At 41.6% G+C, this 17064-nt stretch overlaps 1 protein-coding gene across 2 annotated transcripts in view; it reads left to right on the plus strand.

The window, feature by feature from the left end:
- Positions 1-17064, plus strand: part of TDRP (testis development related protein) — a 78308-nt gene that overhangs the window by 31572 nt on the left and 29672 nt on the right. Inside the window, exon 2 of one of the 2 annotated variants that reach the window (XM_080387769.1) lies at positions 14086-17009. In XM_080387769.1, coding sequence (XP_080243895.1) covers positions 16887-17009 — 123 coding nt within the window. In that variant the 5' untranslated portion in view covers positions 14086-16886. Of the gene's footprint in view, positions 1-23; positions 17010-17064 lie in introns of those variants that run through there. The other variant, XM_080387768.1, reaches the window with a different exon arrangement.

Raw genomic sequence — 17064 nt, forward strand, 5'->3', positions numbered from 1 at the left:
GAGGTCAGAAGCTCTGCTTTGCAAACCTAGCCCAGCAACCTTCACAAAAGCCAAATTCTCCATCCTTCTAGTATTTGCAAGGAGCAAAAGAACCCCAGACTAATGAAGTAGCTTTTATCACCAGAAAAATGTATTTTTACTAATTGAGTGGTTCCACAGAAAAAAAGTACATAGAATAATGGCTCATCTGAGTGGGGTTTTTAAATGATTTTTTTTCCCCTATAACCCTATGCCTTTCCATATCCAGATCAACATTTAAGAAAAAATCAGGCCACACAAAGCTCTAAAATCTACAAACTCGACATCTTCAATTTGAGCTGTTACACTGTATTTGGATATAACAACATTTTTAGCTCAGTGAGTAACGCTGACCATTTTGTACGTCATATTGTACACCACATACAGCAGTTTTGGATGGATATAAAATTTACCCTTCTGCTTTTTTTGCTTTCTACAGTTTATGTCATAACTTTAATAACACTCACATAATTTTTTTCTGTGTTACTATAACATCGGTGAAATTATTATCAGCCAAAATCTTTTCAGCAATGGCAGCTCAATAAGAACTCACTGAGCTTCCATGCAGTTTTCATCCACAATGTAACAGCTTCAAGCCACTACTTGCAAGCCTCCCTAAAAGACTCAAATGTTGCAGCAGCCTGGTAACATCAGCATAGCCACTGGCAGTGCTAAGTCATAAGCTTTAGATTTCTATACAATAGTTTAAATTGAAATGTTTAGAGCACAAATCTTATAAGGAGCGGTTGAGGGAACTGTGGTTGTTTAGCCTGGAGAAAAGGTGGCTCAGGGGAGACCTTATCACACTACAACTACCTGAAAAGAGGTTGTAGTGAGGTGGGTGTCAGTATCTTCTCCCAAGTAACAAGCGATAAGACAAGAGGAAACGGCCTCAAGTTGTGCCAGGGGAGGTTTAGATTGGATATTAGGAAAAATTTCTTCACCAAAAGGGTTATCAAGCACTGAAACAGGCTGAACAGGCTGCCCAGGGAAGTGGTTAGCTCATTGTCCCTGGAGGTATTTAAAAGCTGTGCAGATGTGACACTCTAGGGACATGGTTTAGTGGTGGACTTGGTAGTGTTAGGTTTATGGTTGGACTCAATCTTAAAGGTCTTTTCCAACCTAATGATTCTACGATTATGTGATTCTATGAAACAGCTGCTGATGATTGTAATGGGCAAGAGAAATAACTTTGCTGTAGGGTCACGTTTCATGGAACACCTCCAACCACACAAAGTATTCATTATCTAAAGAGCAAATGCTACAAAAGACTTTGTTTTTCTGCTTGCACTAAATAATCATGAGGGACTCTGTTATTTCTGATGGCATAGCATACGTGCTGTGCTCTCAGGTTTTTGGTTGAGACGTAAAGTGCAATGTTATCTTAAAGTGTTCTTTTCTTACATTGTAACTAAAAAAGCAGCATTACTGATCACATAAAAATCAAGGATATCGGTACGAAAGTTTTGAAGTGTCTCTCTGTGATTAAAAGCATCTTCATTCTGTTACAAGTTGCATTTTGTAAGGCACTGTAAATCATTCTTCCACGCTAAAGTTAAAACTCTCACTTCCGTTTTCTAGGACATTAATACTATGGGAAGACACAGGACAAAACTATTTTCTTGGAATGTTTATGCATTTTATAACATTACTTACTCATAGATGTCTTAATAATTCACAGATGGGCATTATAAGTTAGCAGATAACAAAAAGGGGCAATAGCAATGAGCGTGACAGACTTCTTACAGATTATTTTAAACTTAACAGTATACAGATTTATAGCACAATACTACACTAACAATCATTTTGACAATTGTGTAAAAAAAGAATAAATGTTCCATTAAATAGAAAATGTGACTTCTTTTCTTTTAGAATGGACAGTAGTTTTGTTCATTCTGAGGTTGAAATTATAGATTGCTGCAACGATGGCTCTCATTCGTTATCCTATGTTGCAGAATCAGAATGGGAAGCAAAACTGAAGTGTCTTACCCTGGTACTACACGTTGGTGCTATGGACGCTACTTTGTCTTATTAGCCAATGCACTTTACTAAGCTGCCAAGTATCACTTTGTCAAGGTAAAGAAATTTACTGGAAGAGCAACTGTTTTTTACTAGTTACACTGGCAAAAATGGACATTTACCCTGAAATCAACTTATTTTCTACTGCTCATCTAACTAATGTTGCTTCAGGAGCAACGTCTGCTTGCAGAGAAACACCAGTGTACCTGCAGAGATGTAATTTTACTGGAATAACGAGGAACTCCCCCACACGGACATCACATGGGCTGTGGGACCACATGGAACCAATATTCATTTAGACTATATTGCATTTCTAGAGTGTATTTCATTGTAATTTACATGTCTAGTAAGCATATCTAGGAATAACTCATTAGAAATGCAGCTGCCCCGCCAGTATGGGTGGGTAAGGAGTATTCATCATCTAAGCCACTCTCCAGCTGTGTTTGCATAATTTAGACATGGTGTTTCTCATCTAAGACTGCAACATTATTAACTTCTGCCCTTAGAAAGCAAGACAAAAAACCCAAATAAACAAAAAGCCAAATATCTTTTGGTCACAAGGTCTCTGTGAGCTATTCCCTCACTCATGTCATGCATATGTTTGGGATTGTACTGAAAGGCAAAAGCTAGGCTTTTTAATGTTATATTAATTTTTCCACAGACCCTCAGGAGAAACAACAGTGACTTTTTTCATAGAGGGGGGTCAGCACTAGAATGGGTATTTTTATTGACTAGATCTATTGATTCATATGCTAGTGTAATTCACTTGTTTACTCAGGCATTTCCCTGTGGGCTCGTTTAATGGAGAAAAACTCTGCATATACGTATGACAACCAGAGTTTCTTTGGACTTTTATGTAATTAGGTTATGAACTTTTGTTTGCCTAGTCTTGTTGTTGTTGGTAATATAAAGGCCAAGTTTTCATAAACTACATTATAAAATTATGCTTCCAGATCTCTGCAGAACACAAGGCTCAAGTAATTAAAGAAAAATATGGAACAGTTTATATATTCGAGTATATGTCCCCTAAAAAGTTCTCATTCCTCCTTGCAGTGGCAGTGAAGACAGAAGCAGCTTGACTTCTGCTAGGCAGCAACCAGAGGTTTATAAAGAGTCATGGGAGGAATTCCTCATTTATTTTGTGGGCTCAGGTTCTGCCTTTTGCAGGGTTCTCTTCAGTAACATGAGGAATACTGGCAGTGGGTTACGATAGGCACGCTGGTCGCTGAACAAACTGGGAGTTGATGTACCACCACCGGCTCTCCATGTTGCATCACCCATCTGATGGCATTGCCCTTGCTGCACCTGTGCAGACTGAAAAGACTTGCTGCTGGCCAGACAACCAAAACCTATTTGAGGGAGCTTGACAGAAATAAGATGTTTTCCTTGTTAACACCAGGCTGCAGAAGAGGTAAGCAGGCACCAGCCTCCCATCTACCCCCAACCGGGTGTTGCTAAACCCAGGGAAGCCATAGTACAGCCCTGTGCTTAGGGAGTTTGCTGCTTAGTTTAAACAGTGCTGGAAAGCAGTCTTTCTGTATTGCAAACTACAGGTACCCAGCTCCCAGTCTAGGTTAATGGGATGTGCTGCCTTCCCACTGAAATGACCTCACTGCTGGGTTTTCATCAGCTTACACAGAAAGAAGTGGTACAATAACGTATTAAGATGCCAAGCCTTTCTTTGCAAAGAAAACAAGAGGACTGTTAAAATCTACGATGTATAAATTGATTAATTTGGTGGCTTGATAGCTGAGTTATCCTACACCATCTGAAAGAGTTCAATATTTGCCTTTAAAGGCAGTGGCAAACCAATCAACTGCAGGCTCCTATGCTGCTGAAGTCATCCAGAAACCTTGCACAAGATGACTAAACCAGATGTTATTTGCTTTGAAATCCAAAGGAAACTTAACTTACTAGGTATTTCTTAAGAGCAAACTGCAGGACGACTGACTTTGCACACACACATAACAGCTGTTTACCTTCAAGATCAACAGGCCAAGCGCCAAATCTAACATGAAGATTTAAAAACAGTTTTGCAGAAGCAGGATTATGAGATTACAGTACTATCTATACAACAACACAACAGACCACAGGGAATTATTTGCAATGTCATTGGTAAATCTAAATGTTTGTCCTCATAGTAAATGTAAGTTTACTAGTTTTGATACTGATCTTCACCTTTCCTGAAGCATATGAATTTCTCTGTCCCAAGTGACTGATAGGTTTTTCTTTCCTTTTTGTTGCTAGCAGTAGATTTAGGATCCTGACAAAATTTAAAACTACACTAGATAGTAAGTTATCATGACATTAAAAGCAAAAGGATTTATGCAAAGTACGCATTGAGACTACTAAACCCATGAGGAGGATACAGTGGAATTTCAAAGAAGCTAGTGATTTTACACTATAACTATATGTGAACATGTACACTCAGCAACAGTAGATGAATTAATAGAAGGGGAAGCTAAGAAAAAAATTGAATTACATTGCTTTAAATCTAAGTAAAAACTATGCAAATGTAAGTTACAAAATTCTTATGAGAAATGAGTACTGGTATGAAAATTTACCCAGAGAAGATAAACTGTTCTAATTGAAGCCTTTGCTAAAATCTCTGAACTCTCTAAATCAAAGTAATCTTCTTAAAGCATAAGCAAATTCTCAGCCAGTATAAATCTCTCCAGCTTCAGCCTAAACTGAATTCCTCAACAGGAATAAACCCCTTGTGGCTTTATATTCCCTTACTCCAAAGTATGAGGAACGTAGTCTCTGTTACCTGACCTACATTAAGCATCACACACAAAAGGCACTATAAGCTTCTAGAAAGTAACTATCTCACCTGTATCTGCTTTACAGTAGACCCTTCTGTCAAGTATGACTGAGCATATTACCAGTGAACACCTGGGGAAAAATCTATTTCCAGCTAAAATTTTAAGTGCCATAAAAAAGTGGAAAATCTAGATTATTTGTAGATTTATGTCTCACTGGAGATACGCTAAGAAAATTGTAAGGTAGTAATATGCCAGTTTCCTTGGTGATTCACACTGGATTTACACTCTATTGAGAACAGCCACAAGCAGTAATTGATTGTTGAAAACCTGAAAATTTTGGAAACACTTTGCATTTGAATACTCGTTTCAGAATAATTAAATGCTGAGAAAACTACTGTCAATCAAGGTGAGGTAGAGACAAGCAAATCAGCCATGACTCAGCCACATAAACTGCTATCTAGGTTTCCTAAATGTAGATCATCTACATGATTGGATGAAGTATGTAGAAAATTGGTAAAATTGCTCCTATAAAGTGGTCTCCAAGGACTAACTTTAACAAAAAATGTCATGATTAGATGATGCTTCTACTTTGAACTCTAACACGACTACTTCTTACACGTACAGCACTATGCAGAAAACTCAAACATCCCCAGAAGAGTAGACCAGCATTTTCAGGGGGCTGGAGCTCCAGTTTTGGAGCTTAGCTTGTCATCAAGTGGGAGGTGCCTCAGTGGACAGGTTTTGTGGGTTTTTGGGGTTTTTTTTCAGTTGGAGAGTTGCTGGAACTGTTCAGGTCAAATACATTTGAAAAAAAATACACCACCACCACCCCCCCCCCGAATTTTACCAGAATACAATTAAAGACCCAGTCCAACATCCACTAAAATCTACATCCCTCATTTCAAACATTAATTCAGAAAAAGTTTATGTTAGTCTCTGCCAGAAGAAACAGAACAAATGCAAGCTCTACTTCCATGTCATGTATCTGGTGTTACTGCTGTGATGAAAAGGGAACACAGAGGGGGAAAAAACCGCTCCTTTAGCTGGGTTTTGAACCAACTGAAGTGAATCTTTCACTTGTGAAATTTAACTGAGTAACCAAATCTCATTTTTAATATTGATCTCAAAGGCGTAAGAGAGAATAAAACTACTTGGGTGGATTATTAATGATTTTATCAACAGATTAGGAAACTTCAAATTACAAAGATCTTGATCAATCCATAGAGAAAAGTCTTACCAAGAGCTAAACTCCTAAAATACCTGTTTAGATTGCATTGATATTCCTACAATGTACATGTGCAGTTGTTTTCTCTCCGTTCTGTATTGAGCTATTTTGAATTAAAAGACAATCTTTGCTAAAGTCAATGAAAACTTTTATCAACTATATTAACAAGACCAAGATTTCAGCAATTTGACCTAAGCGTATGTCCTGGTTTCAGCTGGGAGAGTTAATTTTCTTCTTAGTAGCTGGTAAAATGTAGTGTTTTGGATTTAGTATGAGAATAACGTTGATAGCACACTGATGTTTTAGCTGTCGCTAAGCACTGCTTACTCTAAATCATGGACTTTTCAAGTTTCCCATGCTCTGCCAGTAGGCAGGTGCACAAAAAGCTGGGAGGGAGCGTAGCCAGGACAGCTGACCTGAACTAGCCATACATAATCCATACCATAGAGCATCATGTTCAGCATGTAAACTGGGGGGAGGGGGGATGGCTGGGGGCCACTGATCACTGCCTGGGGACTGGCTGGGCATCGGTCAGTGGGTAGTGAGCAATTGTATTGTGCATCACATTTTTTTCTCTTTTGGGTTTTATTTCACCCTCTCCTTTTCATTACAATTGTTGTTATTATTATTATTATTATATTTTATTTTAATTATTAAATTGTTCTTATTTCAAGCCACAAGTTTTACCTTTTTCCTGATTCTCCTCCCCATCCTGCTGGGGTGGGGGGTGAGTGAGCAAGTGGCTGTGTGATACTTGGTTGCCAGCTGAGTTTAAACCAAGACAGCATAGAAATAAAAAGCAACTGAGCCTTGTATCATTAGCCTGTGGATGGGAACGTATTTTTTTCATGCTAAAGAAAATTAATAGGAATAGCAAACACTCTAGGTAAATATAGACAAATGCACTAACCCCTGCATACACTATTAGAAAACTAATTAATAATCAAAACTGAGTAATGACTTCTGCAGAAATATTTAAACCTCTCTTCCTTATTCTGTCATTATCCAAAGCTACAGCAGAGTTTCTCAGATTTGTGTGTCGTACTAGCCTTGATTATGTAGGAGTATTCAGGAAAATGACCTGAATTAACTACAGGTGTGTCTTTGAAGTGTATTAATAAAACTCCCTTTAATCCTGTGTGGACATTAGTTCAGAATTAAAGCACTTTTAATTTAATTGTGCATACTTTACTTCAGAAGCAAAGTAAACAACGTGAAATCAAGGTCAATTTAAAAGTAAGACTACATATATGAGGAGTAAATATAATTTAGTTTACTTTTTAAAGCTTCCAAAGTACAGTAAGCAAAATTCTTAATTGGAAAATGTTTCATTCCGAATAAGAGATTCCCATGTAGTTTTATTGAGGTGACAGTATCTTACTTTAAAATTGTTTTGAATTTTAAACTTCCATGAAAAGCAAGTCTTTTTCTACAGAATTCTATGGAAAATATATGGGTATAATTTCATGAGCTATAACCCTAACTCCGTCTGTCACATATTTGGCTCAGTTTTGCTGCTTAGCTAATATATTGTTACTTTTACAATTCCCTTTAAACTTTTAATTTCTCAGTGCACTTGACTGCATTTTTTTAAAACTAAAATTCTATGTTTGCACAGTATGCTTCTATACTATGTATAATTGTATACCATATAATTATATATGTAAATTAGAAACCAAGCATATTTCTCAGTTTCTGGACTCTGTATTCTACTGGCATTCTCATATTCACAGATTATAGATTGCTGCATATTTAAAAGGCCAAAAGATTATGTGTCTGGATCTTATAATGACAATAAGACTTGAGATGCTTAGTAGTTTGGCCTAGACCTTTATCCTTTGCCAGCAACAGAAAGCCAAATTACTGTAAGTTCCATCATCCTCTAAAAGTCTTTGCTAGAGCAAACACATACCCAAGTGCTGGGCACCCTAGCTATGTGCAGAGTTGCTTTGCAATTAGAGGGCTGTTCAGATGGGCACGGGGCTGTCCTGTCAATATACACTTTTTGCAGTGAATGGCACTGTTCTACCACTAGGACTAGGAATAGATTTTTTGGGCTAACCTGGTCCCATATTATCTTTCCCATCATATTATAACATTCCTAACTTCCGTTCCATTGTTTAAAAGCAAAGTTGTCTGTGTGGTTGGGTGTTTTTTTTTCCTTAAACTGAAAAAAAAAAAAAAAAAAAAAAAGGGAAATACTTTTTATGCATCACTGTGAGAAGTTGAATCCATAGTGAAAATTCATGGAAAAAAAGTCCACCAGGTTTTATTAAAATCAAAGGTGCTGATATGGCCTCTAGATAGGAAGTTGCTGCGGGCAGGATATGCCAGGGGAAGTATCACCCTGAACTTGTTCTGTGCCTTGTTCCTTTTCTTAAACAACATTGTCAAAGACAGGATGCTGGGGCAAATGGACTTTTAGCCTGATTCAGCCATACTAAAGCAAGTTATTCCTTTACTGTTCCAGAAGGATGTTTGCCTTTTAGCAATATTGCTTCTCATTCCTTGGGTTTGCATCTCCTGTTTTCCTCATAAACGTGGCTATTCCTACAGTTGCACCATAAATAGCCTTACACACTCCCTTCTCTCCGGGGAGAGGAAATTCATACTCTTTCTTCCTCTCCAGCCACAAGCACGGTATTTAAGTGTCTTCTCAATTTATGTGAGGCAATGTCTGCAACGTCTGCCTGCCTGCAATCTGGGCTAGCAGTGGAGAAAATAAAAATGTATTTCTCAAATATGAAGTTTTCATATCACATTGATCCTACAGGAAGAGAAATCAAAACCTCAATGGGACAATTGCTTTGAGGGAACAGGGCATTGTGGAACTGGGAGATTGTTAGGAAAAATATAAATGAGGCAACATTCATGCTCCTGTTCAGCTGCATGCTGGATAAAAGCTTCTGTAGCTTTGGGGAGGTTGTATCGCTCAGAGGAGAATAATTTGTGGTTTTGATCTCTTAAAAAGATGTAGTTGTAGATATACAATCCATGACTACTTGTTGACAGTTCTGCAACAATACTTGCTAGTGTAGATGTGGTATTGGAAAAGAAAGTGGATTAATGGATAAACAGCAAGAATGAGAAGTCAAGAAATTGCTACTTGCTTAGTAACAGATTTGACAAAGCTTGCTAGAAAAATCTGTGTATTTTGGCTTCCAGCATATATAGCACTTTATTATTAATCAGGATTTGTTTTTCGATTCCAGTAACAGCAAAATTTGAAAAAGAGGCAAAAAAGATAAGAAGCGGTTTCCAGCTATGAAGATGTTACTTGAGAAATACATTGTCAGGATTAATTCACTAATATAGAAGTGAGTACTTCCAGATCATTGCACTGAAGCTGCACGATAAAGGAAGTATGTAATTTGTTTTCTCACATCCGAAGCCCATTGTTAATATTGCAAATAAGGCACATTTTAAATGTCAGGAAAGAGCAGAAGTTACAAATAAACAAAATTCTGTCTTAAATCACCCATGACATAAAAAACCCAGGCTTTCTCATTGCAGAACAGTATTTTGATCTTGCCTAGATTAAAGAATATTTATTCTTCCAACACATTTTCTTTAATGATCACTTGAGATGTTTCTAACAATGGGCAGTAAAACCAGGACCTATTCATCAGACTCCCCTAGGTCATGGCCAAAGTGGCCTTTCATGCCACCAGGAAAAGCAAACTCAGTGGTGGAGGGACCCTGCAAACTGCATCACCAACTTCCAGTCCCCAATCTTCTCACGTCAACAAGGAGAGCACTGGTGGGCAGCATCTATTGCTTCCCTGGGCACATTCCAGGAGCAGTTGATGATGGTGGGGTCTGCCCTCCTCTGCTGCTCCTCAATCTAGTTTTGAGTCTGACATTCACACACCTTTCCCTTAACCCTTCTTGTCCTCTGGAAGCACATTTTGTTCTCCTTGTATTTCTTTTTTCCTCCAGCCTTTTCTGTGATCAGAGGGCTTGGGGGTTTGGTTACAGCTGGGCTAGCACCTGGCTCTTTTAAAAGGGAGAATGACAGCTAACATGGATTAAACAGCACTTAATTAAAACTTTTTAGGTCCTTCCTGCATGGTCTAGTGAGAGTTTATGTGCTCACTGCATCACTGGGAAATACTTGCAGAATAATTGGCCCCAGGAGAGTCATAAGCCAGTGCCTTGAGATTCTCCCTCCACATTAAGCAGTTTCGTTATCTTTCCACTGCTGATGTCAACCAGCAGAAGAAGCGTTGAACTGGAATGTTTCTGGAATATTTTTCTTTGTCAATCACTTTCTTGTCTGTCTTTTCAAAGATTTTTTTGTGACAACTGGCCTCATAATGCTCTGAGCAAGGAGAGAACGTGGGGGTGACCTTTGCACTCTTCAGAGTCCTTGCACTGTAAATTTGGACCAAAACTGTAGGTAAGAATTGGGTCCCTGAAGAAAACTGAGGCCATCTCTGCTGTAGCCTGGCATACCCCCGTAGTGTAGCGATGTCATTCATGGCCAGAGCAGCTGCACTGTTAGATAGCTGTGTGTAGGCAAATCAGTCTCATTTTTTCCCCCCAATACACTTTGTTTTGCTCAAATAATGGTGAAACTACAAAACTAAAGGCTCTATCTGCAGTAAAAGTGCTTTGCCTGTTTGGAGTGCTGGTATGCAAGTGAAAACATCTCAGGCCGAGATTTTCAGTTCACCAGGCAAAGACTTGAGTCTGCAACCAAAGTTTTGCTGTTGACTTAAATAAAACGCTGGGGAGATTTCTTTAGGTTTAACTCTTTACAACTTCTCCTGCAAAGCATATCAAGTAGTCTAGAAGATGATGCATGTTTGATTACATTTACTATTCTTGTGTGAGCATGGGCAATCTCTCTCATGAGCACTGTACCCTCTGGTTTCAATATTCAAAAGTCAATCTTGCGATATTTCATTTTCATTAGCTTTTGGTAATTCAAAATTGTAAACGCACTAGATTTGTTGAAAAACTGTTTCTGGCCAACATAATACAAAATACAGCATACCTCAAAAAATGGGGAACAGCACCCACTTCAGTTTATGACATTTGTTTCCTGCAGACAAAAAAAATGTTAGTGCTTGCAGTCTTCTGAGTGCACTTCTATCCGATGTACATATTGCAGAGAACAGCACTGTTACAGGTCTTTTTATTTTAACTATTTTGTGCCTAGGAACAAATTTTGAAAAAGACTTGTGGAAAAGAAAAGGAATGTAAGACCAGAGAGGTTAGGTAGTGGTATGCTTTATCTAATATTCTGTTTCCAGTAGAGGTCACTAATTTGATTTACAGCAAGAAATCCTGCAGTAGGAAATAATGGAACATGTTCTCATAAAGCTTTTTTATTAACATCTAGCTTGTGAAACTAGCATATTCCCTGAAATCTGAGCCTATACATCATATTCACTTTTTTGGTTTTACTTGTGTTACCTGATGTTTTTGTTATCCTCATAAACTTCCTGTTTCTTGAATAATGCTTCAGTGACATTCCTTGGAAATGAGTTCACACACTGCACAATTACACAGTTGAGAAAATAATCTGTTTCCTTCTTCAGTTATAAATCCATTATCTTTTGACTAAATGGATGCCTCCTTGTTTATTATCTGATAAGAAGAGGCAATTCTATTAGGTCTACCTACCTTTCCAGTCTTTTTCTGTGTACATTTATTCCATTTCCTCCTATTTATTTCTAGTTTAAAGCACAGTATTAATCTATCTTTGTAAAAGTATTTTTCCACGTGTAACAGACTTTGTCATCAGTTCTGGCCGCCTTCTATTTTTGCCATGTCATCCCTGGGGACATAAAATCTCTATAATAAATCGTAATGACAGAGTATAAATTAATTTAGTATGCATTTGCATGCACTAAATCTGCCTCCTCTAAGACTTCTTGGTATTTCTTGAACTGACCTCCAGTTGATCCACCCAGCTGTCAATTTTTTTTTAATAAGTATACTTTCCAGAAGTATTTGCGTTTCTCTCACACACACTTTCTTTGGACAAAGTGCACACTGAATAAGTTGTGTGCGAAGCCACAAACAGCTTTCCTATACATGTCAGTATTTTAAAGCAAATTGAATTTTTTATGAATAAGATTGGAGTTTGGCTAGAGACAGAAGATTTCTTTCCCCTTAGAGGTTTGGATCTCACTTTTCTATTGGTAAGGTGTATAACAGTCATTTAAGAGTTCAGAAAATAAGGTTAGACCATTTTGGGGTGTTTTCTGCCTCATAGAACCATATATTTTACAATTTGCTTCAACTGAGAATTACATTGAAGTTCCAAAAAATTAAAATGTAACCTTCAAATCACTCTACAACAGCTTTTCTGTAATGAATGTGACTTACGCATGTGTATAGAAGGGTGAAATACAAGTATTTTATTTGAATGAGCTTGGACATTGTGATAACTTGCAGAACATGTACTGTAGTCATTCAGAATTCATGTTCATAAAATTTGTGTATCATATCACACAATATGTATTCTCTCACACCTATTAGATATGTTTTAGCTTAAAGTATTGCTAGGGAACTGCTAGAAATTATGGGGGAAAGCATGAAGAAGAAAGTCTTGCCATCCTTGGACTCGTTTATTGCTAGTTGCTGAACCTTCCTCCCTGTCTGCAGTTCGGAAGAACAGTTCAGGGCAGTAGCCCTGGCATTGCTTATTTTTGGAAACTTTGGTATGGCTATAGCTAGATGCCTACAGTAAACACCCAAGAATGCTAAAATGAAAAAGGCAAAACCACACAGTATTTCTCTGCACCAGTTGGAAAGGGAGAGTAACTGAGATTAGATGTCTAGGCATTTAAAATTTCATGAAATGAATCCAGCCTAGGACTCTGGCACTATTAGCTTCCAGAAAGTGAAAAACACTTGCTTCTAAATAGGGGTAGGAATCCAGGAATGGATATATGGCTACTCCAATGTCTGTGCTATGTTCTGGCACAGTTCCATAAAGACAGTTTTCACCATAAAATGGTGAACAATGGGCCGCTGTGGGAGGGCAAGGATGTCTCTCTAATGCTTGTGGTGCGTGCCTAACACTGCTGGGAAGTGGTGAACCTCATCTTGCTGGCAATAGTCTCCAACACCTTGGTTAAACACTGAGTTCCAAGTGCAGCTGAGAAGGTTGCCAGTGGTGGCAGCAGTAGTGGATGTGCGGTCTCCGATGCAACGTGGCTCACTGTATCTGGGCTTCTTTTTGCTCAGAGCAGGAGCACTGCAGCTGTGTTCCCTTCTGCAAGGCTTGCAAACTTTTCAGAGAAGGCAGCTACAGCAAGGTTAGTCTGCCAAGTGAAGGGTGATAGCCCCCTCGTGTAAGATACCGATTGTAGGACAGGTAAGCGAGACATGCCATGAACAGTAACAGGGGTTTGAAAGGCAAACCCTGGGAGCTATCGGGATAGATACAGTACCTGAAACCACTGTGCAGGTACCTAAGAGCACGGCAGTATCCAAAGGGCCTGCAGCCTGGAGCCACTGAAGTACGCTATAGCCACTAAGTGTTATGCAGTTAGTCGGTACGATACAAGGGATCATCTCTTTACTGCTCTTTCCTATGTTTCTCGGTTTTGCTTTGTCTCCTGGGAGCCTGGTTTAGTCCACCAAAGAACTCCATCCTTTTCTCCCCTGGGTGAGAGTTTGGAGTAAATGAGCAAAGGAGAAACAGGTTTTTCAGTAACAATGTTTCCCCAGTTCTTAAAGTGGTTGCTAAAACTATGTTGTCTGGCTTTGTTTTCAGAACAGCTCAGTCTTCCATAGGAGTCAGAGACAAAGGCTGCATTTTCTGTTACTTCTCGTGCTTTCCCCCTGCTGCTCTGCTTGTGCTTGTCTCCCTTAAGGGAGACAGGATCAGTGTTCAGAAGTAAAATCATCACTTTTTCCTCATAATGAAGATTATTTCCTTATTATGAAGATGTTCAAAATACCTTAAATACCATGCAAAAAGTTTCTCAAACAGGATTTCACAGCCTTCCCCTGCATACAACTTAGGGGAACATGACAATGTAGTTGCTTAGGGAAATAAACTTGTATTTAAGCAGTTTGTATTCTTTTTGATTCTAGGCAGTTCCAGTCTGTGGATGTCAGCTTCTTACTCTGGAAAAATATTTTGATTAGATGTGTATAATTAATTTTAAAAGGAAATAATAAATTTGTAAGCACAAAGTCTGTAGAACGGATCAGCAGAAAATAATATTCTTTATAGAAGCACAAGAGTTAGTGCTCAACCATGCCTTGGGATCTTGAAGACAAATAGAAAATCTGGACTGAAATTCTCACCTCTCAGAAGTCAACTGGGCTGACTTTCAGTGACCAAAGTAAAGCCAGGATTTCACACCAAAGTCCAAAATCTTAACAGAAAATCCAAGGAGAAAAGAAATGAAAAGTTTAATAAAACTAAAAAAGACCAAATGCATGTAGTTAATTTTATTTGTGTGTATTGGGAATGTTGTGTGGTTTTTTCATGAGACCAAAACTGAGCAAAATCATAAGAATTTGCAGGATTCAAGCCTAATGGTCTTTCAGATAACCATTAAGAAAAACAGCATAAGAAAGGCACTGGATTAAAATAGTAGTGTCACATGGTGACTAATAATTTATTAGATCCTTTTGAGGGTCTAAATACAGCACTCAAATCAAATGCAATGATTGTTTACTACTTAAAGTTTCCCAAACACCTGTCATTGTAAACTAGAAACATTCAGCTCTGCCTACTAAATATTTTTGTTCATAAATGTGAAGAAGGAGTGAGAGGTTAAAGAACTAGTTATAAATTGGCCCAGCCTTCTAGAGGAAACCCATGCTAACCCTGATCTGTCTTCAATAACTGGGAATGTGTTTTGTCTCCTGCTCTCTTGAGATGTGGTTAATATTAACGCTAGATGTGAAAGGGAATTCTGTGCTTCACTTTTTAGTAGCTCTTAGTCTTGCAGGAGAAGGGATTGAAAATGAGACGAAGGAGATTTTGTTTGGAAGACTGTTGTAAAACTAAAGGCTTTTCCAGTCCTTCAAACCCTTGCGCTCTTGCTTTATGCACATCGATATATTTTTGTGAAGTTAATTTCCAAAACAGAGGGCTAAAACTGCGCTGGTGTAAATTCTGTGATTTCATGTTCAAGTGAAGTGGATGTGTCTTTTGTGCAGTTAGCTACACAGCATTCCTAAGCCATTACAGAAACCCTTCATCAGTACAAAAGTGAGATTATAGTTAAAACCATGATGCCTCTGAAGTTAGCTGTTACTGTTAAGGATGCTTTATGACACAAAAAAGTAGGTTTTTTTCATTCATTTGTAAACTTTGACTCCGTGGGTGTTCATATGTCACTAATGGGGGGGGGGGGGAGTTAAAGCAACTCCACTTACGCATAGGCATCACACGGAGCAACCGGCCTGTGGGAGCTGGTTCCAGCCCCAGGGTGAGCCCTTTTCCAGCTGAGCAGGTAGGAGCACATTGCAGCCGAGAACATCAAGCACTGCTGCTGCCGAATTGCTGCTGCTGGGCCCTGAAGAGCTCAGGCGGTCAGAACAAGCCTTGCAAGTCTGTCATGAGGGATCTTTGAGCGTCTTATGGCCTTTCACTGGAGAAATCACAGTAACGTTAAGCAAGCAGAACAACCAAAAAAGGCTTTTTAAAATACTTTCACGGTTCTTTGGAGATCTGACCCTAACTTACAGTTCAAAATAATGGATAAAAGAGTGTCTGGGTGGGAATTTTTATGGAAAGGTACACTAACGCATCTGCTTGAAAACAAGAAACGTCAAAAATACTAGCTACTGTGTAGGGTGTTAAACATGGATCATTCAGCCACCGAACTGGGCGCTACTGGGCCGCACTGGACTCCATCCCGATGGAAGCTCCAGGCTTTCCTGCCCTGGCCGCAGGGCTCCGTGGGCGGGGGGGCGGTGCGTGTGCCTGGCCTGGCTCCGGCTGCCGGGCACGGCTCCGGGGCCTGCCCTGCCCCAGGCGCGCCCCGGGGGAGCCGTGTGCGAGGGGGCCGGTGGTGACACGGGCAGGTACGCCAGGGCCACGGCAGGTGGGGCCGGGTCTCTACGGCGCTGGGTGGCTGCCACCACCCCCGGCGCCGCGACCAGCCCGACCCCACTTCTGAGTGCCCCGCGCTGCCCGCGGCCCCCGCTGCTGGAGCAGCGCCCGCCGGCCCCTCTTCTGAGGGACCTGGGCGGGCCCCCAGCGGGGCCTTCTCCCCGGGGGCCCCTCCTGTGCCGGCGGAGGGCTGTGGGGGCTCTCCCCCGGCGGGGCGAGGCCGAGGGTGCCACCAGGCGCCCGTGCGGGAGGGCCGACCCCCGCCCCGAGGGCCCGGCGCTGTCAGAGCGCGGCCGGCGCCGCGCCGGTTGCCGTGGTGATGGGAAAGTTTCCCCCTCCCGCCCCCGCCCCCGCCCCCGCAAACATGGCAGCGGCGGCGCAGCGGCTGCGGGCGGCGGCGGCTCCGGCGGGGAGAGGTGGCAGGTGAGGAGCGGCACAGCGGGGAGGCGCCCCCCTCCGCCCCCTGCCCGCCTCGCCGCTGCGGGCGGGACGTCCCTCCTCACAGCCGGCTCCCCTCAGCCGCCGGGCGGGGCGGCGGGGCCGGGGCAGCGGTGCGGCGGGCCGGGGCCGCCAGCAGGCCGCCGGGCCAGGCGAGGCGAGGCGGTCGCGGGGGGCGGGCTCCCGGCACCGGCAGGCAGCGCTCCTCCCTCCCGCCCCGGGAGCCCCCGGCGGGGTGACAGCCCTGCGAGCCGAGCCGTGCCCGGCCCTGCCGTGCCCAGCCCGAGCCGCCCCAGCCGGGGCTGCGGAGGCAGCGCCCGCTGCCGCCTCGGCCCTCTCGCTGCCGGGACGAACGGAGGCGGGAGCCGCCACCCCTGCGCCCGCCATGTGGAAGCTCAACAAGAGCAGCAAAGTTCTGCTGGACGACTCGCCCGAGGAGGAGGAGACGCGTCCCCACGGCCCGCCGCCGGCCGCCGCCTGCGCCGCCGCCGCCTTCGCGGCCCCCCAGGTAGGAGCGCGGAGCCGCCGGCGGGCGGGGATGGCGGCGGCGGAGCCCCGCGGGG

This window comes from Falco punctatus, assembly GCF_963210335.1.
Source record: "Falco punctatus genome assembly, chromosome: 5".
Classification (NCBI taxonomy): domain Eukaryota; kingdom Metazoa; phylum Chordata; class Aves; order Falconiformes; family Falconidae; genus Falco; species Falco punctatus.